The 24936-nt window shown below is 41.3% G+C and overlaps 1 protein-coding gene across 2 annotated transcripts in view; it reads left to right on the top strand.

Moving 5' to 3' along the window:
• egfra (epidermal growth factor receptor a (erythroblastic leukemia viral (v-erb-b) oncogene homolog, avian)) overlaps nucleotides 1-24527 on the top strand; it is a 356316-nt gene extending 331789 nt beyond the window's left edge. For both annotated transcript variants that reach the window (XM_078538585.1, XM_078538586.1), the window contains 8 exons: nucleotides 881-1036; nucleotides 3062-3137; nucleotides 6173-6319; nucleotides 8150-8247; nucleotides 9233-9400; nucleotides 11677-11721; nucleotides 19045-19153; nucleotides 19580-24527. In XM_078538585.1, the coding sequence (XP_078394711.1) occupies nucleotides 881-1036; nucleotides 3062-3137; nucleotides 6173-6319; nucleotides 8150-8247; nucleotides 9233-9400; nucleotides 11677-11721; nucleotides 19045-19153; nucleotides 19580-19965 (1185 nt within the window). In that variant the 3' untranslated portion in view covers nucleotides 19966-24527. The remainder of the gene's footprint in view (nucleotides 1-880; nucleotides 1037-3061; nucleotides 3138-6172; nucleotides 6320-8149; nucleotides 8248-9232; nucleotides 9401-11676; nucleotides 11722-19044; nucleotides 19154-19579) is intronic.
• The last annotated feature ends 409 nt before the right edge of the window (nucleotides 24528-24936 follow it).

Here is a 24936-nt window from a genome sequence, read left to right as displayed (position 1 = left end):
TGACTGCTTGGTTTGGGAGGGTGGCTTTCTCCTGCCACCCTTTAGAAAGAGGACCTCCCTCCTCTCCCTCACTTAGTCATAGAGGACCTCCAGGGTAGCAACTGCAAAGCAACAGGCAACCCTGCCCAACGTGCCAGCCCTTTGCCTTTCCTCTCCTATCACTGCTGCATCCATTCCTGCCAGAATAATGCTGTGTCATGCTTAAATCGGGCCCGCACTTGCACAGTCTGTCTTTATTCCCACTCCCATGGCCACTAATAAGCCACCCAACACACCCTCCAGCCAATTAGCTGTCTGTCGCCGTGAAAATTGGCCCTAATTGCTTCCCCCTGCATCCCCCCCATCCCAGGGCAGGGTCGAATCCAGAAACGGTCCTAGCAGAGAGCTCCCGATCATGGAAGGAAAATCAGGCCCTAGGTATCAAACAAGCATCTATTAAATTAATTTTAGAATTGTTAATTTTATGAAAATAAGGAAGAAATGCTTTAGTGATACACTACAGTGGATTGTTTGGTCCATACCCAGTGCCATGGAGTGAAGGGATGCAGGTTCAGTCCTCCTACTATGTTAAGTTAGCGCTCAGCCTCGTTGCTGTGGGGAGGCAGATCTGCTCTGCTTCCCTTTTTGGTGGGAGTAGAGGGGAAAGGAATATTCAGAGGAGGAGTCATTACCAATCATTGAGCAGTATTTGTTTAGGAGCCTATCCAAAATCATGTTGTGTCTCTTTTCATTTTGCCTGCAGAAAATATGTAGGTCTGAAGACAATATAGGAAAAATAGCAGGAATGATAGGGTTCTTTTATACTTCTTGGTTTGGGGAATTAATGGAAACAACTCAAATTGACTTATAACATTTTACAGACATGTATTTCTTTTTACAGGGAATGAGCTATTTGGAAGAGCGAAGGTTGGTACATCGGGACTTGGCAGCACGAAATGTTCTGGTAAAGACACCGCATCACATAAAAATTACTGACTTTGGACTTGCCAGGCTCCTGGATGTGGATGAAAAAGAATACCATGAAGATGGTGGCAAAGTAAGAGCTGATATCTCTAAATAACAGACTAGAATGGAACACAGGTGTCGTGATTAATTATTGATGGATAGTGATACAATGTGTTCCACTGTAATTAGACACTACAGTAATTTAACATTGGTAGCGGATCCACTTAGAAATAAGAGGTGGCTGTTGACCATCTGTCCCACAAACTCCTGTAATTGAATGGGTAATCTTGCAGCATAAAATTGGCAAAGGAATAGGAGAACAAAGTAGCAGAGCACTGGTCGCAGCCAGAAAGTACAGCTTGTTTAGACTGTAAAAATAGATGGGTTTTGCTACGATGCCAATAAAAGAAGCGTCATATCAGAATCCTTTCCATAAATCAAACTATTAAATACAATTACAGTTAATTCACTATTGGTATATGCTGTTTGTCTATGTTGTATTTTTAACACTTAAACACAATTGACAATGTAAGGGGTGCTCTGACTTGCATCTTCCACAAGCTTAAAATTGCTTTGAAGCTGAATAGACGATCACAGTTCAATAATGTGGAATATTCATCCTAAACTGCCTTGAATTAATGGTTATGTTAACCATTATTAAGTCAGTCCTATGTGTGAGAGATTGAATGGTGATGACCCTTGAACTGGCAGTGAGTGAGTTCCCTTTGGATGTGTGATGGGTTTGAGAGTGTGAGAGTTGAGAGTGATGAGAAGAGTGACTTACTCTGGTGGAACGGATGAGTTCAATCATTCCCTTTCGGAATGATCTATATCTCAACTCCATTTATACGTCTTGGTCCAATGTCCCTTAATATCCTTGCTGACCAAAAACCTGTCAATCTCAGTTTTTAAATTTTCAATTGACTTAACCTAACAGTTTTTTGGGGGAGAACTTTACACTACCTTTTGTGTTAAGAAATGCTTCCCGAGTTCACCCCTGAATGGCCCAGGTCTAACTTGAAGGTTTGCCCCTTCATTCTGGACTCTCTCATTGGGAGAAATAGTTTCTATCTACCTATGAATTCCTTTAACAATCGGATCTGCAAGTTAACAATTTAATTGTTGCTGTTGAATATTAAAACTGGGTGGCTGCCCCCTTTTGGAGTGTGTTGGCGCTGACCATTGATGCCACCGCCTCCCATGATGGATTGGTAACCTTGCTTGCTGGGCTTTGCCCAGAGCGTTGATAAAGGACTTCACAGCGGGCCTCCACTGCGTCCAGTAGGCGCTTGAGGGAGGTGTCGCTAAATTTGGAGGCAGCATGTTTCTCCCCTTTGGCAGTCATGACTTTCCAGCAGCTTTCCATCCCTTAGAGAGTGTTAGCTCTGTGCAAGGGTGCCTTTTCATTCTGGCACCCGGATTACTGAAGCTCTGATGTGATGGCGGGGCGGGCGAATCAGAGGTCACCCTGCCAGCGATCCGACTTGAAACCTGTGCCTCTGCATTTTTGAACCAAAGTGCCACACAATGCGACTGAAAAAAACCACCATTGCCGCTGACGGGGCAAATGCCCCTTTCCCCGACTTTGTGATTTCTGAGATGATTCCGTCCAATGTATCTGTTACTCCTTACACTACTACTTCACCTGTTAATATTAAACAGATTTGACAATTGCGTAATGATCTTGAAATGTTTCCATAAATTAAAAGATTTTGAAGAACATGATTTGGTCTTTAGCCCTTAAAGCCTGTTTTACCCTTCATTTAGATCCAGGCTGATCTATATCTCAACTCCATTTATACGTCTTGGTCCAATGTCCCTTAATATCCTTGCTGACCAAAAACCTGTCAATCTCAGTTTTTAAATTTTCAATTGACATAACCTAGTAGTTTTTTGGGGGAGAACTTTACACTACCTTTTGTGTTAAGAAATGCTTCCCGAGTTCACCCCTGAATGGCCCAGGTCTAACTTGAAGGTTTGCCCCCTCATTCTGGACTCTCTCATTTGGAGAAATAGTTTCTATCTACCTACGAATTCCTTTAACAATCAGATCTGCAAGTTAACTATTTAATTGTTGCTGTTGAATATTAAAAAAAAATCTTCCTCATCTCTGCAGTTACCCATCAAATGGATGGCACTAGAATCAATCCTTCAAAGGACATTTACCCATCAGAGTGACATCTGGAGTTATGGTAAGACATAGTAGTTCTCACTTTTTAAAATGTAAGAAATATCCCATTACCTCTCAACATTGGCTCAATGGTAGTGTTCTTGATTTTGAGGCTTATGATCCTCACCAAGGTTTAAATCTTGCCTCAGTGAGAGCATTTGACTATAAGTCAGAAATTTGTGGATTCAAGCCCTACTCAACTGACTCAAGTGAGTACAAATTCTGCGCTGATATCACAGTGCAACATTGAGATATCCCTTTAGGTGATGCAGCAAACCGATGCCCTGTCCACCCCCTCAGGTTAAAAATCCCATGAGAACAATGGAGTCCTCCTGGTCTTCTCTCAATGTCCTAGCCAACCAATCCTTCTCAATCATCACTGCTACAACAGATTAATAATGATGAGATGTTCTCTGCCTGAAATCATGTCCATAGTTCATTGTCTGCTGATGCTTCATCCTGAGCTGTTTTCTTGGCTGTTTTTTTTTCAGTGGTGGTTTGCCAATGCCTTCCATTTATTACTAGGCAGGCCCCAAGTCTGCCTCAGCCAGAGCAGGAAAAGAACCCTTGCTGCTGGCATTATTCTGAACCACACACTAGCCATGTAGCTAACAGAGCTAACCAGCCCCTTATAACACACAGTCTGATTAATTATCTCATTGCTGTTAGATTTTGGCTGTTGCGTTTCCTTGCATTACAACAGTGACTGAATGTCAATGGTACTTGATTGAGACGTCCTGAGGTTATGAAAAGAGAAAATTAGTGATATATGTACATATTATAAAGGCTGTACAGAGGGATTGAGCAGAATGGGGATAAGTAAAAGTCTTCCTGAGAACAAGGGCATCAAATGTGGTGAATATTGGAACAGATGGGGGATGGAGGCGGCGGGGGTGGGGGGGGGGAGGTCAGCAGACCAACAGCTGCAGAAATATTTTAGTAAATGGAGGGCAAATAAAATTAGGCCATTTGAAGTTTAGAAGTCCATTTGTGACTTGGGGAGAATTTAATCGAGGGGTTAACACTTAAGGATCTGGGTTGGAAGGGTATGGATGTGAGCGGTGAGAGACAATATGATCAAAGATGTCCTAGTCTTAAAAATAGCCAAGAATCTCTTTATTCTTGATACTAATGAAATTAAACATTCGTTTTTTTAGATATGCAAAACCAGGAATATGTTCGTCAAGTTATTCTCCAAAGCATAAACCTCCTGTGTCTCTGAATTTGATTGACAGTTGTTTTTTTTTCAGAAACCATCAATCTGAAATACACACTGAATATCTTTCTCAGTGAATTAAATCTTAAATTGGTTTTCTTAGCATGGAGCTTCACTTTCATTAGGTGGGCCACTAATTAGGGTGTTGACTTCCACACACGATTGTCCAATTTGTCCTCCTTTCAAACAAGATTCTGTGTCCGGAGTGCTAATTTATAAAAAGTTATCTCAATTCTTTTAGTAAAGTTGAATTCTGTGAGGTTGACATCAGAATTACTTTGCCCATCTAGAATAGGCTACTTCCTGGAAACGTTATCTGACACCATAAGAAATCCATTCTAAAGAAAATATATTAACCTTGTTTGGACTGACTGTATCTTAAAGCTTTTATGTACAAACTTGCGGTGCCTCTCTGAGTGACAGCCTTCCATCTTGTGAGACGATAGTTTGTGCAATGGTGGTCAACTCTTTGTTAAACGTCACTTGGTGTGGCGCAGGAGCACCACTCTGGCATGGCAGCCTCTGCTGCAGAGGAAGTCAGTAGGCTGAGAAGATGCAGGATTCACTGGCTTCTCTTTTCTCTGGGCCCTCTTCTCAGCCAACTGATTTGCTGTTTTTGCTCACCTCTTCCAATGCCCTTCCAAATAGTCAGCCTCCAGAGGTGACAGCCATCAGCGACTGTCTCCCAATTGTCAGTGTCAATGTCCGCTATCTTCATGGGAAGAATTTTCAGGTCGGCGAGCAGGGGCAGGGCCCACTTGCTGACACGTAAAATGACACGTGGTGACGTTGGGGAGGCGTCCCGACGCCACCGCACATCACTTAGATTTTCAGTTCAGCGGGTGCACAGCCGAGTTGGCTGCACGCTCGCCAAACTGTAAAAGGCCTATTAAGGCCTGTTAAAAACTAATTGACCTAATAAAATGAGCTGCCCATTCAAGCTTAAGGTTGGCGGGCAGGCGAAGAGCCCAGGCGGCCTTCACATTTTTCATGGAAGCTCATCCACGGGTGGGATAAGGTTTCATGAAGTGTTTAAAAATTCAATAAAATTTTTTTTAAAAATTCATTGACACGTCCCAGCTCATGTGACACTGTCACATGAGGGGGCATGTTTTAAAAGTTTTTAATTTCTTTATTCAGCTGTTTAAAACTTAAACTAATCTCCCTCTCAGGAAATCCCCCCACCCGCCCAGGGAGCACTCAGCGCTTCCGGCTGCGCGTCACCCTTAATTGGCCCACCCACGTAAAATGGCGGCACGGACCCGATCAGGGGCGCCGATTGGGTTCGCACCCACTCCTGCCCGCCCCCACACAACCCCCCCAACAGGGGGAAAATTCTGCCCCATATCTCACATTCAGGTATCCTTGTAGCAGAGGTATGGAACCCAGCAGGGCATAACCATGTGGCCAGGCCATGTACAAAAGGTCTTCAGGATGGATGATGGCTTATACCCAATGTATACCACCAAGCTAGAGCAGATCTCATTGTTTAGAAATTAGTGTATGTTAATCGAATTAGCAGACTCCAGGACCTGTGAGTTGGTGACCTTGTCCTGCCAAAACTGTGTATTAGCATGAACATAATGGGCTGGTAGGCTGATTGGAGAAGACCAAAGGATATGGTAGATACCTCACTTAATCACTATAGAGTGCTATACCATAATTGAAGGGCTAATGGTTAGTTGCATGGTTGGCTATTTCACTGAAGATAGGGATGCATTGTTGCTTTCAGTGTGCCTGAGCTGAGAAGATAAAGAAATCAATTAGTTTGTTTACTATCCAGAGATCCTGGAGTGATTAAGCATTACATATTTAGAACTACATTATATGTTTTTTTTTAGGTGTGACCGTTTGGGAACTAATGACATTTGGGTCTAAGCCTTACGATGGAATTCCTGCCTGTGAAATTCCATCTATCTTGGAGAAGGGCGAACGGTTACCACAACCTCCAATCTGTACAATTGACGTGTATATGATCATGGTGAAATGTAAGTCGGTTATAGGAATATTTGAGTTATATCTAACCTATTTTTTTGGAGTCGGGGAGAAGGCAGATATAACAATTAAGAAATCTTTGTTTCCCAAGGGTGCCTTTGTAAATGCACCATCTATTCTGAAAACATACCCTACAGACCAAGAAGTCTCACAATTTATCCCTGATATTCAATGGCCTGAATTTTCCCGTTGGCGATTTGGGGGCAGGGCCCGCTCGCCGACGGGAAAATGACGCAGGATGATGTCGGGAGGAACCCCCGACATCATCCCAGTCCCTTTAAATTTTTAGGAAGGCAGGCAGACAGTGAAATCAGCTGTCCGCCCGCTGACCTGTCAGTGGCCAATTGAGACCATTGACAGAGTAATTAAGATAATTAAAGACCTGCCCATCCAAGCTTAAGGCTGGCGGGCAGGCCAGGAGCCCCAGCAGGCTCCAGATTATTCATGAAACTTCATCCACTGGCAGGATGAAGTTTCATGTCTGTTTTTTAAACGTTTAATAAATTTTATGTTTATTATTAACATGTCCCATCTCGTGTGACATTGTCACATGAGGGGGACATGTTAATAATTGCAATATGTATCTATTTTTAAACTTTACTTACTTGTCACGAATCTCCCTGAGACAGGACTTTGCATCAGGGAGCAGTGCACGAAAGAGCGCACTTTGACAGGTAGGGAATCCCTCCGCCCCCCGCAACCACCACCACCACAGGAAGCGCATAGCGCTTCCTGTCGGGCAGGCCGCTGGGCAGGCCTTAATTGGCTCGCCCACTCAAAATGGCAGCGGGCCCAGTTTCGGTGGCGGGGGTCGGCTGTCCGCCTGCCGCCGAGCCAGTGGGGCCCGCACGCCCACCAAGGACAAAATTCTGCCCCATGAATTAGCTGATCTCAAGAGGTGATGCTAAGGTTACTATAATTAGTCTCAGTACCACAAGATTCTTGTTCCTAACAGCTAACTGGTGAATTTGTGCGGAAATTATGTATTCCAATGCCAGATAATCTGCTGACACCCCCTTTCTAAGTTCACACATGAAGAATTGCTACTTCAATAGGATGCTGAAGTGACAGTGCAGGCAGAAACCATGCCCCAGCATGAATTGAATTTTGCCAAACATTGTCCAGGAGGAGCAGGGGAAATTGGGGAGAAGAATAATATAAAAACAAATCCTGTTTTTATTCCGTGTATATTTGGCTATTTACAATGATATTCAAAAATTTAACAATCTGTTCCTGTAAATATGTGATTTATGATCACTCACAAAAGCAAACTATATTACATTGTTTGATTTAATTAGCTTTGGTTTAATGATGTTTGAGTCAAACAGCTGCTGCCTGTTCTTTCTCAACATGATGAATAATTCAAAATACAAATACATTCACCAGAAAAATTTTATCCCCTTGTGTATCTGTACACTATAAATTCTGATAAACGAATAATTATCATTCAAGAATCAATGTGCTTATGTTCAATGGTGAATTCATGCTATAAATTTAGTGTCAAAGTAAGTGGATTTGGCTTTTCACCAATGCACCTTCATGCTTTCAATCACTCATGTAAGTGCTGGATCTAAATGAAGAAGCTTAATCATTATGTAAGTTTTAGTTCTTTACAAGTAGATAGTTAGTGGAAAGAGATTGGCCTGTGCTGCAATACTGGGTTCGTTGTGCTGAGCAGTGAATAATTAAGCATGTTCTACTGGAATTGGGATTATACAATTATTGTCTGCTGACTTGGTGTTTTATCCAGCGAAATTTGAGATTATACATTTCCATCAGTAATGTCAGAGTGAAATGCCTCCTTTGTTATCTTTGTGAGTTAGGCTGGATGATTGATGCAGAAAGTCGGCCTAGATTCCGTGAGCTGACTTCCGAATTCTCCCGAATGGCCCGAGATCCATCACGCTACCTTGTAATTCAGGTAAGGCACTTTTAAATCAGAGATCACTGACAATATGAGAGAAAACTATTGATTGTGTTGTTGCCTTGAAGGCAAATTCTTCTTCTGGATTTCCAGTGGCAAACAACAGTTTAACAGAGTGAGAGCTGTGTGCACATGCTACCGAAGTGACAAGTGGGTTCTGACCATCATTTCGTATTCCATTGGAAACCTTCATATGGTCTCTGTATAGGAGCTTCTTTATGATGGCTATAATATGTAAACACCTCAGGTAGAGTGTTCGGGGAAAGCTGTTTTATATCTTGATAGCTTGGCTAGAATCTGCCAGTTGCACCAGTAAAATAATAATGCACCCTTTAAACTTTCTAAAATGTTCCAAGTGAAACAAAGGTATTTCTTGAACCTTATAAACCTGAGATTACAAATTGTGAATTGCCTGACCACGCTAACAAGATAGAGAAATCATTTGAAATATCAGCAAATAACTTCTGAGCTCCAGGGCAGTGTATCTGGGAATACCCAAAGATGCGAACTGCAGCCCCCCCAACTGTACCCTCCCCCCACCACCCCCTCCCAAATCCTACCCACTTAGCTCACAAACCTACCCTCTCCCTGAAAGTGGATGGATCTTTAAACTTACCTGATCTCCAGCAGCTAATGTCATAAAAAAGGCTGACTCTGCAGCCCTCGACAGAAGGCCTCAGGAGTGCGCTACACGACACAGTTCTCGCCCGGCCTGTGTCGGAAGGTTGGACGAGAAAGGATCAAATTTTGAAGTAAGAAACTAGGAGTGGAGTGGCAATCTGACTCTGATTGCCAGTCTGCAGAAGTTCAGGCCCATCATCTATAATTATTTGGGTTGTTTTCTAGAGCGAATATTCCAAGAGTAATTATTGCTATAGCATAGATTATTAAGTGTTATTTTTTATTTTACAAACTATACTGAGATTGGAACAGCATCGCAAAGGTCAGGAAGGAAGTTTTAATAGGCTGATTGTTCTGCTAGGGTGATGATCGTATGCATCTACCAAGTCCAACTGACTCGAGATTTTATCGCACCATAATGGAGGAAGAAGAAATGGAAGATATTGTGGATGCCGACGAATACCTTGTTCCTCATCCAGGATTCTTCAATAGTCCTTCCACATCAAGGACACCCTTATGTACATCAATAGTGAGTTTCTCAATTTGTGGATCAATTTCACAACATCCTTTTTGCATGTATATCACAATTTCATTTAATCTAATGCCAAGGCCAGAAACTGTTTCTTTTTTATTATCCTTTCATGGGATGTGAGCATTGCTGGCAAGGCCAACATTTGTTGCTCATCCCTAATTAACTTTGAAAAGGTGGTGCTGAGCCGCCTTCTTGAACCACTGCAGTCCTGTTAATTGTTTCTTAAAGCAAGTGTAAATTAATTTTCTATGCTAATTACAAATTTTTAAAACTTAATTCCATGCAATTTTGAAACAAAAGACAATTCTAGTCACAATTTACTTATCTGTGTGGAATTGTAAAGCTTCACTATCTCTACTTTTCCATGTTTCAGTCTCATGGCTTAGTCTAAACTGTTGGGAAAAATATGCAGATGCTTTCTCCAATTCCATATAATAATAAAAGGCTGTTAATTGCCCTGATTTTGCAGTCAGTGACTAACAAACGCCACCAGTCGTTCATTATAATTACACTGTTCCACACACTTACTATGAGCTTTAGCAATAGAACTTGCCACTATTAGAACTACAAAACAACACAGCATTCTCTAAGACATAAGCAAAAAACTGCGGATGCTGGAAATCCAAAACAAAAACAAAAATAAAAATACCTGGAAAAACTCAGCAGGTCTGACAGCATCTGCGGAGAGGAATACAGTTAACATTTCGAGTCCGTATGACTCTTCAACAGAACTAAGGAAAAATAGAAGAGAGGTGAAATATAAGCTGGTTTAAGGGGGGTGGGACAGGTAGAGCTGGATAGAGGGCCAGTGATAGGTGGAGATTGCCAAAAGATGTCATAGACAAAAGGACAAAGAGGTGTTGACGGTGGTGATATTAGCTCAGAAATGTGCTAATAGGTGACATTAAGGGTAGAAAGCAGGACGAGCAAGGTACAGAAAGCCCTAGTGCGGGTGGGATGGCGGGGAGGGATCGAAATAGGCCAAAAGGTAGAGATAAAACAATGCTGATCCTGGGTTGTGTTGAGCACAGGAGAACTGGGACCTATGTAAGTAGGGCAAACAATGTCCTTAACCAATCAGATTGAAGAATCATTACTGAGCCATGTACTCTTAAACAGAAAGTGTGCGTTAGGAAAGGGAACTAAAAAGAGGGAAGGAAAGCTGGCATTAAGTCTGAGATATGAGAAATAGAAAAAGTAAAAATAAATCATTTTCCAATTTTTTAAAAATCTCCAACTATAATTAAAATGTGAAGAAATGACTCTCCCACACTTGTAAAAGTTAATTTTCAGCGCCAAGGAGGTAGTTTGGCATTAATTAAAACTTATTATGGCACTCAAAGCTCACTTAGACTTGAATGGACAAGCCTAACATTTCTGGCATGTTCCCTTGGCATTAGTACAGTAAACCTTAGAAAGAAGCAGGGCAGCTAGCACAGCAACTTCTGCATTTAACTGCACATGTGAGGACGTCAGAAGTTGCTGTCCAGTTTACTCTTTAATAACAGTGAGCACTGATCGCTTTGTAGTTATTTTTACCACAAAAGCTGGGCCAAAATCTATGTATTGTCATTTGGAACTTGATCCCCTGTTGAGCTGTTGTAAATTCCCAGCCTAAATTGTCAAGTTGCAGCTTGAAATTCTGGCAGGTGATGGATCCTTTCTTAAAGTTTATGGTTCAGTGGCTTAATATTATGGCTACAATACTTACGTATTATTGCCATATTTGTATTACTCTTCTGTTCTCAACAGACCATTCAAGGCTGTGCGAATGGGTGATTCTGTTTCCAGCTTGACATTATCTTCTCAACACCATGATATCTAATAATTTGTTTCATGTGAAAAGGGGAGTGACAATTTGGGCAATAATATTTTATTTTTATGCTTTAGAACCCTGGCACATTCAGCTCTAAGAATGAGCCCATTTGATGCCAGAATTTGATAAGCGTGACTTAGATTGGCTTTAGGAGATTCTCATTCATGACAATAAATTCTGAACATGGATTACAGTCCCGTGAGTTCATATAATTGACTTTCAGTTTCTTGGTCTATGCTATAAAAACTGATATTGATAGCCCTGCACATCACGGAGCGCTGTATCACTGTTTTATCACATCACCTTACACCACATGAAAAAGAAAGCCTTTTCTAATTTAGCAAAATCTAGTAATTGAAAGAATCTTGCCATGAGAACTTCAAACAGTATGTCTCATTTCTGCTTCCTCAATGTTTCTACCCTTTGCTTATCTTCTACTTGTGATTTTTGCCAACAGAGTATGACGAGCAACAACTCATCAACATTAATTAGCAGAAATGGCGTAAGTAGAAAAGCAAACTCATGCCTCGAATTTCTTACGTCTGCATTAATTGTCAGCGTAGATAAGGAAAACACGTTAAGCAGTAGTTGCATTTTGTTCAATCAATAGAAAATTTAGCCACACACAAGACTTCATTAGTTTAGCAACATTCAGTACTTAACCAAGCTTTCTGTACTCCACCAACCTAATCAGTTCATTCAGACAAGATTTAAAGATGTGAGAAAATCTGTTTTCTCGATCGGCAAGTGGATGAGCACTTCTATTCTTACAAATCTTACAAGGTCATTTATTGTGAATCTTTCAATGCAAGATCATTTATTATAGGACTATTTAAGTTATTGAAAATGAGGGGGAGATAAAATATAAAAATGTCATCAAAAATAACAGTGATTTTTGTTTATAAGGTCTAATAGATGAGGTGAGGGGGAAAGTGATAAACTTACATGTTAGTTAATTTGCCTTCAAGTCTCTAGAGTAGGAGGAGAAATTTAAATTTCAGGGCAGTTATATTGTTCCTGTCAATTAATGTAGATTATTTAGACTTTAAGATGCAGGTATCAATTTTCTAACTCAACAAGCTACTTAGATTGCTGAAATTCACGTAGTAAATTTGAGGGATACAATTTGGAATCCAAATCAGCAAGCAATGCCCCTAATCTGACAGAAAGCACTGCATTTTGGTTTGCTCTGTTTCATTTGGAGAGCAACCCTAGGTATTTGTACGACCTCTTGGTTCCAGAAGTTTAAACCTTGGTTCCTTTCTCACTAATTGCTGGAAGCAAGTCACAAGCCAGCAAAGCCACAGTTTAAGAGGAAACACAACAACTCCTTTCAGTTAACCTGCAGAACCAAGAATCTCCAAATCCACGGCTCAACTGCCAAAGTCAACTCTACCGGAATCATCTAACTTAATGGACACAACGTTAAAACAACATTTCACCACCTACTCCTCACAGACAAGCCAAAAGGCTGATTCATATAGCTTTTTTTTAAGACCTTTATTTCTGCGCTCACTTCTCACTGCTAATCTGTGTGTATGTGTGGTGTGTTTTTATTATTTATTATAATTTTATTATTTTTTCTCGCATTTTAGTAACTAATAAAATCACTTTTTTTTACTCAAGAAAGCCTGGTTAAATTGGCTCCTTTTAAAACATAAATACATTTGGACTGGGAAAAGGTATCCACGAGGGAAGGGATCCTTTTTAAACTAACATTGTTGCGACCAACCGAGGAGGTTGAATAAAAAATGCCAGTTCATCCCCCCTCACTTGGGAGCATAACAATTTGGGGGATCTCATCCAGGATTATAACAAATTGGGGGAACCTCACCCAGGGACCCGTCGTAACAAATTGGTTGATCGGTGCTGGAATTGTTGCCAAAGACGAAATGAAAGAATTGGAGTGGGGAAAGCAAATTGTTCTTTTGAAGCCAATTTTTAAAAACTGCAAAAAGGCTTTCTTGAGTCTGTACCGCTAAAGTGTAGAAATGTCCACATTTGACACCAGTGCTTTTCTAGGAGAATTAGGTCCCTCGAACAGTTAAAAGATTTAGTGAGGCACTTAGGATTAGAATTTCGCCTGAAATCTTAAAATGGGTGGTCAACGGTCTACAGGTGGAAATTGAGGATGATGAAACTGATAGAGTAGCGGTAGAGAGATTAAAATTGGAGCAGCGGAAATTAGAATTTCAGGAACGAAAGAGAGGAAAGACAGGAAAGGGCATGGGAGAGAAAAGAGAGAATTTCAGGACAGAGAGTGGGAAATGGAGTTTAAACTAAAACATCTCATCATCAGGGGCTTTTGACCAGTGGGTACAGGCATTTAAAACAGAAGCCACTTATGAAAGCTTCCATGAAATAATTCTCTTTGAGGAGTTTAAAAACTCCATTACCTTCCCAATAAGAACGCCCCTAAAGGAACAGAGGGTAACAGGGGACAGGCAGGCTGCCACACTGGCTGATGATTATGGACTGATCCACAAACCCTTGTCCCAGAAGACACCCTTCTCTAGTTCCCCCCCAATCAACTGGAAAGAGGTGGAGAGGGCAATAGGAAACTGAGCACTCATGGGAGAGAGGGAAATGCTGGGGGCCCTCCTCAGGACAGAAAGGGTGGCGCTGAGATGAAAAGTGAGGCTGAGAAGTCTGTGTGTTTTAACTGCTGAAAGGTGGGGCACCTTCGGGCCAATTGCTGGAGGTTACGGAAAAAACCAGTGGGATTTATCGGGGCACATACACCCAGTGCAGAGAATGGGAGTCAGTCAGAAAGCATAGCAGACCAGAATATGGCTCTGACTGTGGCTGTGAATCTCTATAGATGCACTCCTGAGTGTCGGATTAGGTTAACCAAATTCCTGAGGCTTACAAGGATTTTCTACCCTCAGGAAGGGTGGCCACATTTCCCCAGGGTGAGGCTAGTAAGCCTGTAGTGATACTGAGGGATACAGGGGCCAGCCAAACTCTACTGCTGGGAAAAGGCATGACCACCCCACCAGAGAGTGCAGTAAGTGCTAAGGTGTTGGTAAAGGGGATTGAAGGAGGGTACATGCCCATTCCCTTATACTGGGCACATCTGGAGTGTGACCTTGTATCAGGACCAGTGACCGTGGGCGTCGTCCCCAGTTTGCCTGTGGACTAAGTCGACCTGCTCCTTGGCAATGACCTGCAGGAACAAAGGTGATAGATAGTACCCGCCGTGGTCTCAGAGAAGCACACTGAGGTCGGGGAGACAGAATAGCTGCGGGAGAAAGTGCCTGGCGTTTTACCTGACTGTGTGGTAACACAGTCTATAACTAGACAAGCTCCACAGTTGAAAAGGAAACAGGACAACTCTTTTCAGCTAACCTGCAGAGCCAAGAATCTCCAAATCTACGGCTCAACTGTCAAAGTCAGCTCTACCGGAATCATCTAACTTAATGGCTGCAGCATTTCGCCATCTACTTCTCACGGACAAGCCAAAAGACTGATGCGTATAGTTTTTCTTAACCTTTATTTCTAGACTCACTTCTGATTTCTAATCTGTGTGTCTGGGCCATAACTTCCGACTAGTGTCAGAAAGTGCTGGCCTGCAGGAATTAGAAGAAATAAATACATCCCTACCTGCCTTTGAAACTTACACTGACACTTCTGTTCGCTGGAGCTGCTTGGGTCTGCATCAAAAGTCTCCTCGCAGGCCCCAGCAAAGCCTAGTTCCAGTGGACTCCAGGAGGCCGCGCCCCCTTTTTTACAGCACTTCAATTCCAATGCTGCAACTTTCCCAGTGTCGCACAGGCCTCCGGTGTGTTCGAAGACCGACAACGATGCAGAAGTGCCACTCACTGGAAGGTTGGCCGGCTATGAGTTTCTGAATTAATTGGCAGCTCTCTGCAGTCGCAGTTCTCAGGAATGACTGTGGGTACTCTTCTGGAAGGTCACCTCTCCATCCTGGGGTTTCTTACAGTACTTTGCCATCTTTCTCACCAATGAAGAGAGAGGACCTCTCTTGATGGGTCTACTTCCGGACACTGCCGCAAGCCCTCCTACTGGGCCTCCCACTTCCCTGACCCTAAGGACAGTGAATGCGAAGGCAGCCAGTTAGTAAGCCGTTTAACATAGTGTTGTTCCGGTCGATGCACTGAGTGGGCGCAGCACCCACGTTTGGTCCCAACGGCAGTGTCCCAACACCCACGGGGAAAATTCAACCCTTTATGTGGATAAGAGCCAGGGTGTTGCATGAGTAATAACTTGAGTGAGGGTGGGGCAAGTTAAGAAAGGTGGTGGCAAAAGCAAAATACTGCAGATGCTGAAAACCTGAAATAAAAACAGAAAATGCTCAGCAGGTCTCTGTGGAGAGAGAAAGCTGTTCTGATGAAAGGTCATCAACCTGAAACATTAATTCTGTTTCAAGAAAGATGATAGTCCAAGTTGTGCATTGGGGTTTGGTTTGTTGGCAGTAAGAGAGGAGAGGAGAATGATAATGGTTGCAGTTCCCAAGACAGATCCACAGTCTGTTCATAAATCATTGATTTTCGCCAGCAACAACAACAATTTTTATTTATATGACCCCTTCAACGTAATAAAATGTTCCCAGGGTACTTCACAGGAGCTTTCACTAAGTAAAATTTGATACTGAGACATATATGGTGATATTAGGGCAGATGGCCAAAATTGGTCAAAGAGTTAGGTTTTAAGGAGTGTCTTAAAGAAGGAAAGAGAGGCGGCGAGTTCTTGGAAAGGAATTCTACAGATTAGAGCCTTGGCAGTTGAAGGCGCAGTCAGCAATGGTGGAGCAATTAAAATCAGGGATGTTCAAGAAGCCAAGATTAAAGGAGTGCAGATATTTCAGAGGATTGTGGGATTGGGGGAAATTACAGAAATGGAGAGGGGTGAGGCCATGGAGGGATTTGCAAACAAGGATGAGAATTTTAAAATCATTCCTTAACTAGGAGCCAGTGTAGGTTAGAGAGCACAGGGGCTATGAGTGCAGGGGATTTGATGAGTGTAAGATCACAGATGGCACAGTTTTGGAAGATCTCCAGTTTACGGAGGGTGGAATGTGCGAGAGCCTTCAGGGGTGCAATGGAATAGTCAAGTCTAGAGGCAGCTAAGATATGAATGAGGGTTTCGGCAGCAGAGGAGCTGTGGCCGCTGAAAAAAATGATGATAGGACTGGTCATAAGGTCAGAAATTCATCTCAAGGCCAAGGTTATGTCTTAGCTGCCAGAGAAAAGATGGAGTCAGAAATGAAGCAGAGAAAATTAGAATGAATTTTCAAAGAAACATTAATTAGCGTCAAGTAAATAGCACCACTACACCATTTATTTCTTTCATTCCCTGATTAATGGAGGATCCAGCAGTTTGTAACACTTGGTGCATCTCTTTGGGAAAAATGCAGAAATGTATTTTTTTCTCTGTGCTGCAGGTGTGTTGAATGAATTTGTTTCTATTTTAATGAAATACAAACTGGTAGACTTTTACAAACCATTGTTCTTGAACTTTTATAAATTAGCTTTGGAAAGTAAGAGCAGCCCTTTCCAGTTCCAACATTTAACTGGTCAAAGCATTTGTTACTCATCCAAACTGACTCTCTATTACTTTGAAGCTGCAATGTTACTATTTCTATGATATTTGAGTTGCTATATTAATGAAGTTTTATCAAAGGGAAGCTGATCAATGACACTGTTCATAACATTAAGGGGAAGCAATGGCATAGTGGTATTGTCGCTGGACTAGTAACCCAGAGACCCAGCATAATGCTCTGATTCACAGTCACAATCCAATTACCCCAGCTGGAAACTGCTCACATCTGGATATCTGGCTGCACTGTCATGCCTGCTACAATTGATAGATTGTCACCATTCACAGTACAAGAAGAATGACCATTTGGGTGAGGTGCCTGGGAAAGCTGCTCACAACTGTGGGACTGTACCTCATCCGAAAGCAGTGCCTTCAGGAAAGGAAGGGAGAATATTACTGCAGAAAATACTTGCAGTACTTGTCATGGGTCCAGTCGCTAGGAATTACCTCAGAGGTTCTCCTGATCAACTGCTTTACCTTCGACAGCAGATCGGCACATACCTTTTGTCATGTCTATTCTGAGGTTTCCATCGATTGAGAATCACCAAGGAAAGTCCCACCAATTAATTTTTTACAGCTTTGAAACTAAATTAAACCTTTGAATGGACTCTGAGCAGCTCAGTCAGGTTTCCATTTTTACTGCACTGCGTGCTTAAAGAGAAGCAAATAGTAAAGTTCATAATTGAACTACACTAAATAATTTTATTGACTAAAGATAAAGCTATACAGAACCTGTTCTCCTTAGCAAAGAAAATAAATTTGTTTGAAATTGAGTACAAATTAATATCAGATGTGCTGTATCATGCATCTGTCATGGGGAAAATGTTAGAAGTTATTATTGAAGACTTTATAGCAGGGCACTTAGAAAAATTCAAGGTAATCAGGCAGAGTCAGCATGGTTTTGTAAGAGGGAAATCACATTTAACCTATTTATTGGAGTTCTTTGAAGAAGTAACATGCTGTGGATAAAGGGGAACCAGTGGATATACTGTACTTAGATTTCCAGACGGCATTGGATAAGGTGCTGCAAAGGTTATTGCGGAAAATAAAAGCTCATGGTATAGAGGGTAACATTGGCATGGATGGAAGATTGGCTAGCTAACAGGAAACAAAGGGTAGGCATAAATAGGTCATTTTCTGGTTGATAAGCTGTAACGAGTGGAGTGCCACAGAGATCAGTGCTGGGGCCTCAACTCCTTTACAATTTGTATAAATGACTTGGATGAAGGGACCGAAGGTATGGTTGCTAAATTTGCTGATGATACAAAGATAGGTAGGAAAGTAAGTTGTGAAGCGGACAAAAGGAAGCTACAAAGGGATAAAGATAGGTTAAGTGAGTGGGCAAAAATCCAGCGAATGGAGTATAATGTGGGCAAATGTGAAATTGTCCATTTTGGCAGGAAGAATAAAAAGCACATTATCTAAATGGCGAGAAATTGCAGAGCTCTGAGATGCAGAGGGATCTGGGTGTCCTAGGGCATGAAGTGCAAAAGGTTAGTCTGCAGATACAGCAAGTAGTTAGGAAAGCTAATAGAATGTTATCATTTATTGCAAGGAGAATTGAATACAAAACTAGAGAGGTTATACTTCAGTTATTGGTGAGACCACATCTGGAGTATTCTGTACAGTATTGGTCTCCTTATTTAAGGAAGGATGTAAATGCATTGGAAGCAGTTCAGAGAAGGTTTACTACACTAATACCTGGAATGAGTGGGTTGTCTTATGAGGAAAGGCTGGACAGGCTAGGCTTGTATCCACTGGAATATAGAATGGTAAGAGATGACTTGATTGAAACATATAAGTTCTGATGGGTCTTTTGACAGGGTGGATGTGGAGAGGATGTTTCCTCATGTGGGAGAATCTAGAACTCCAGTTGAATCAGAGATGAGGAGAATTTTTTTCTCTGAGGATCATGAACCCTCTTCCTCAAAAGGTGATGGAAACAGAGCCTTTGAGTACTTTTAAGGCAAGGGTAGATAGATCCTTGCTAAGCAAAAGGGTGAAAGATTATTGGGAGTAGGCGGGAATGTGGAGCTGAGGTTACAACCAGATCAGCCATGATCTTATTGAATGGTGGAGCAGGCCAAGTGGCCTATTCCTGCTCCTAATTTGTACGTTCATATGTTCTTCAGAGAAGCTGAAAATATGGTGTGGCAATTCATTCTAACATGGCTTAGTATCTAACAGAAATTTAAAATTTTCAGTTGTGAAAGGCAAATCAACAATTCCATTATGTTTTCTTCCCTTTTTATTGTTAAATGTACAGCATCAAGGAATGCCTAAGAGAGAAGACAGTGAAATTTTACGCTATAGTTCTGATCCAACAATACCCCCTGATGATGTTGACATAAATGGATGTTTCCAACCAGCCCCAGGTTTGTGCAACTAATACTATGATATTGTTCTCTTTTGACGCTTGAACTAAATTATAAGCAATGAATAAATTTGTGACTTACACTAGTTTCGTACCATCGTTTTATACATTGGGGAAAATGCAATGTCTAGCTGTACTCTGCAATTAGTTTTTTGATCAAGGCTATTCAAACAGTTGCTCACTTCATGAAAAAATGCCTCAACTGAACAATTCATCAGGATAAAATGTGATCTTATTAAAAATTATATGTTTGTCAAGGTAGGTTTTTAAGCTGTTGTGTCTCGTTTATAGGATATAAAATTCATCAGAAAACCTGCCCCAAAATTTGACATGTTCCTCTCACCTGTTCACATTTATTTAGCAAGAAGAGATGAATGTTATTTTCAGTGGCTTATTTTGTTAACATGTTTTCCTTTTTGTTTTGTAGAATACATCAACCAAATTAAAAGAAACCCACTTCCTAATAACTTGAGAAACCCAGTCTCTGATATGGAAAACCCAGGCTACCAAGACCTTCTTATGCCTCTCAGTCCTGCTGCTGATTCTCATTATTTGAACTCATTCCCTGATGCAGGGAAGAACCCAGAGTATGTGAATGCCTCTGAACCCAGTAGCAAAGTGGGGCTTGAGCATCTGAATCACTGGGACCGAAATATAACCCACAATGTGAGCCTGGACAATCCTGAATACCAGCAGAACGTTTTTCCGAAACACACGAAGGTGAATGGTCACATTATTAATACTGCAGCTGAGAATCCAGAGTACCTTGGTGTTGCAGTGCCACCCACAGGTCAAAAAAGTTCTATAGTATGACATGGGCCAGCAGACTATTCCACACCAACTGATGACCCAAATGCTTGGTGACTCTTAGGTGCAACTATGCTAAAGTACAGTTACCATGGAGTGGACTGGGAAGAAGAGACAATGTGAATATTTCCTCCTAACTAAAGCAAGTCATTAAGATAGTACTGGTGATGGAACTTTACTCTGACAATTTAAATTAGGTTTAAGCAACCTAGAAATGAAATAGATTGTAGTTTTTCTTCAGTAGCATTCCAGTTTTGTTTTCTATCACTAAATTACACTTTTGATATGTGCAGATAATGTGTATAATTTTAGGTGGAATCAGTCATAGCTCAAATTTCAGATACTGGCGCATGCTGTCAGGTTTTGTTTCATAATGTCCCCCTCCATATAGCTGAACATATTCTTCTCATCACAACACCTGCATATTTATAACATGTAAGTAATTTAGGCTTTTCAAAACTGATTTAAAAAAGCTTCTAAAAACTGTTTTCTTAGACAAAGAAAGCATTAAATATAGTATCCAAGCAATATGTATGGTTATGTGATATAAATCTGAATATCCAGGTAAAATAGCTATCATTGGGAGAAATAACAAAGTTGGTCAAAGTGCAAGATGAACAAAGTACCAGTGATGTGTTTCCCAGAATGTTATATAAGTAATTCCTCCTGTTGATTTGCTTAGACTGTATCTTCAGACTGAAACTAAGGCCAGAATTTTGACCTTGATGGGCAGGCGGGCAGCCGAACTCTGCTGCCAAAACGGGGCCAGCCACCATTTTATGTGGGCTGGTCAATTAAGGCCCGCCCAGCGGCCTCCTTGACAGGAAGCACTATGCGCTTCCTGTGCGGGTGGGGGGGATTCCCCATCTGTCAAAGTGCGCTCTTTCGCGCATGCACACAAAAGAGCGCACTGCTCCCTGAGACTAAGTGCTGTCTCGGGGAGAGTGCTGAATGTTTAAAAAACTTTAAAAATAGAGAAAGAAAAACACTATGAACATGTCCCCCTTATGTGACACTATCACACGAGATGGGACATGTTAATAAATATGAGTGAAACTTTAATAAACTTTTTAAAAACTGAGATGAAACCTCATCCCGCCAATGGATGAGGTTTTATCCATTTTCAGAAGCCCGCTGGGGCTCCTGGCCTGCCCGCCAGCCTTAAGGTTGGTCGGACAGGTCTTTCAATGAGCTTAATGATCCTGTCAATGGTCTCAATTGGCCATTGACAGGTCGGTGGGTGGACAGCTGATTTCGCTGTCCGCCCGCATTCCTAAAAATTTAAATGGACCGGGATGACGTTGAGGGTTCCTCCCGACGTCATCCCGTGTCATTTTTCCGTCAGCGAGCGGGCCCCTGCCCCCAAATCACCGACAGGAAAATCTGGCCTAAACCTTACAATGTTTCAATTTACTTGCTCTCTTACTTATCCTTCAATCAAACATGGGGTGAACTTAATTTTATTAATGACTCAATTTGCTTTACCCAAATCTTAGCTATAGCTGTGATTAAGTGCAATATTAATCTTCTCCTGTTTTACCCCTCATTTACTTCCTCTCTCTGAAAAAAAAACAACTATCCTTGTAGCCTGCACTAGCTTAATCCAATATTCCATTTCTCATTGCAAAGTCATTATTGGGGATAAGGTTCTGAAATGTAGCAGTTGATTATCATTGAGATGAAACCAAATTTTATTCATACAGAACAAGCAAAATACCACAGTTGCTGAAAATCTGAAATAAAAACAGAAAATGCTGGAAACACTCTGCAGGTCAGTCAATATCTGTAGAGAGGAAGATAATATTAACCAACTTCACAGACCTTGTGACCCTTCATCCGAATCGAATCTCTATCTCCCTCTCTCTTCTCTCCACAGATGCTGCCTGTCCTATTGAGTACTTCCACTGTGTTCTGCTTTTTTTCATAAGTATCCATTTTTACAATATAATACGACAAATCTGTAAGATGTAATTTAGATTGGAACTAAATGTAAAGAGTTTAAATTTCAACTATTTTTAAGCCAACTCATTATTTATTTTACTATTAATTCAATGTGATACATTCCTTCTCAACCTCACATTTGAGTATCTTTGTTGATCACTTTCCCTCAAAGAACTTAAAATACAGGACAAGATTCCATACCCACTTTGTTGCCACAGGCTAGCATTAGTGCCACAATTAAGGCCTGTCACTGGTGAGACAGAGGGTCCAAACTTAACTGGTACCATTTTCTTAAAATCTGTAACTTTTAAAGGCAATGTCTTTATCATCACTAGATTATGTAGCAATTTCTCCCTATGAAAATGACACACACCTAAAACAGATTTCTCTTGCGATGCTCAAAATGACAGAATGGGGCAGAGCAGAATCGAACATTTCTTCCCCTAGGTCAGGAGCGCCCCAGTTGCTAATTGCAATAATTATGTATGTCCTCTTTTTAACGTTTTGCTCACTAACTTCTCAAATAAACATTCCAATCTAGGTGGTTTGTGCACCTGTCATCAACAGTCTGCAGTTGTTGCAGAATGTTGCTTGGAGACAAATTAAAGACCATTTTAAATGCATTTAAATGCAGCAGGAATTCTCCTTTATTTATGGGCACTTGCTAAATGATTCTTAGTAACAGGCACATGCATGATGGGCCAAATGGTCTCCTTCTGTGCTGTATCATTCCATGACTTTGTGAACAGTGAGACTAATGATCTTCCCATCTTCAATAACATCAGAATATTCACATAATGGTGCTAGGATGGAAATTGTCAAAATTTAACATTTATATGTGAACAATTCAAAATTTTGGGCCTCAGTAAGCTTTTCCACCCATGTTTCCACAATAATCTACCGCCTTCAGGAGTCTCTTCCTTTTACCAAATTCCACAGCAACCTGCACTAATTTTCATTTTTCCCACAAATAATCTACATCCTCCCATTCATTTTGTCTCCCGGATCCAAATTTCCCTATACTGTCTTCATCAAACTCTATACTTTAACTTAAAACACAACTCCATTCTAAATTATCCTTCAAATAATCTTTTTCATCTCAACAGAAGACTTTCTGGTCATGGGTAACGAAAAGCTACATGTAGCAACTTAATTCCCATCCAGCCTCTGTGTTTACCAATTTCGGCAGGTTTACTTCAAAGCTGAAATTTATTTTCTTCTCTGTAAATGACTTTTCTTGGTCATTGTCCACCGCCTTGCAGCTGAGAATGCAAGCATGCAGACGACTGCCTCTATTTCTTATAACCAGCTGCTTGGAAGTGCCACAAACCTCTCAGTTGTGGCTGCAGGGTGTCACATGGCTCAAAGTTGGAACTGAGCAGAATGGGGATCAATGGGTGGAATTTACTGAGCTCCCCTGAGGCGAGTTTGGAGGCAGAGGGCCATTTAATTGGGTGGGAGGATGTCAGGTGGGGACCCCACCTCCCTCCCACCTCCATCCTGATTACATCTGGGGCGGGAAGGCAAGGCTTCCCACCTTGACGTCAATTGAGGCCTTTAAGGATTCAATTGATGCCCACTTAAGGGCTGCATCTCACCACTGCTGGTATCCAGCCTGTGGTGGGTGGTGTAGTCGCCACTTGGGAGTCCAAAAAGCAAACCCCGTCATGTTTGCTTATGGACTCCCAGATAGGGTCCCTCTTGTCAGGCACACTGTGTCTGATTGTGAGAAAAGGGCGGCCTGCTGAGAGCCAGTCCCTGCCCTTTCTTCTGATTTCCCCTGCCTCCACTACCCGTCCAATGCTTTATCATCCGCTGATCCGTGGTGCTGTGTTGAACATTCCCAATGCAGTACTCAGAGCTGAACTTTCTTTTGTGACATTCCTAATTTCCGGTTCTATCTTCAGCTATTCCTAACTAATTTTAAATGATGCATTAATGCACCACTTCTACGTGTTAATAAATTTGATTAAGATAGGGTAATGCTTGTGAAGTATGGAAGACGGCTGAGTTATATGGATGAAGGATAATAGAAATGAGGGTAACTAAAAATGTGTTTTAACAATATGGATATGTACCTTTTTTAAATTATGTACATTTTTGCAGACAAATGTTGCTGAGATTTAGTAATTTAAAAAAAGAATTGTTGATGTGATGCACTATTTGTATAAAAGTAAAATCCAGTCTTTTTATATGGTGTATTGATAATAGAAAACATTATATGCTTATATGTATATTGTGCTGAAAAAGAAAAATGAAATGTATGCCACTGTGTAAACATTTTTAATCACTTGTCAAATATTTTGATTGCTTCTTTGAGACAAGACAGACATTTACGAATTTAAGCACATTAACTTTGAGGTTCTATTTGACTTAACAGAAATCTCATCACAGTTACTTAAAGCAATAGGTTATTCTGGTCTTTCTGTAGGTGAACATCACCATGGATCACTGCCAATCCAATATCACTTGTATTTACCATTATACAAGCTCTTAGCATAAAAACCAATTACATGCTGTATTTACAGGACAGTTTCATTTTTGCATGTATATATTTTACCAGATTTATTTCTTTTCCACAGAAATATGAAACCACTAGCTCATGAAATAAAAGGGTTGTGAAACATCATGGACTCAGCTTGGTTTGATTTGATTTTTTTGTTACTATTCGATTTTGTAACACTTTTCTTGCCTGCAGGTCAAGCTATTTTTTAATGTCAACCGCAATAATTGAAACAAAAAGCTAGGGCAGTTAATACTGGAACAGACAGGTTAAGGTGAAAAGTGTTCAAAAACGATGGGCAGAATCTTTAGGGCGGCAGGCAAGTGCGTGCCTGACCCGATTGTGCGCGATCTTGCACAAGATGACATCGGGCGAATGTCCCGACATCATCCCACCGCCGCGCGATATTTCGGTTGGTGGGCGCGTGCAAAAGTTGGAAGCGCGCCCATCAACAATTAAGAGGCCAATTAGTGTATTAAAGTTGTAATTGTCTCTGATTTTTCGTAGTCCGTCCAACCTTACAATTGGCGGAC

Source organism: Cetorhinus maximus, chromosome 3 (genome assembly GCF_964194155.1).
Source record: "Cetorhinus maximus chromosome 3, sCetMax3.hap1.1, whole genome shotgun sequence".
Lineage (NCBI taxonomy): Eukaryota > Metazoa > Chordata > Chondrichthyes > Lamniformes > Cetorhinidae > Cetorhinus > Cetorhinus maximus.
The sequence above is the reverse complement of the archived record's forward strand: the minus strand, read 5'-3'. Positions and strand labels throughout refer to the sequence as shown.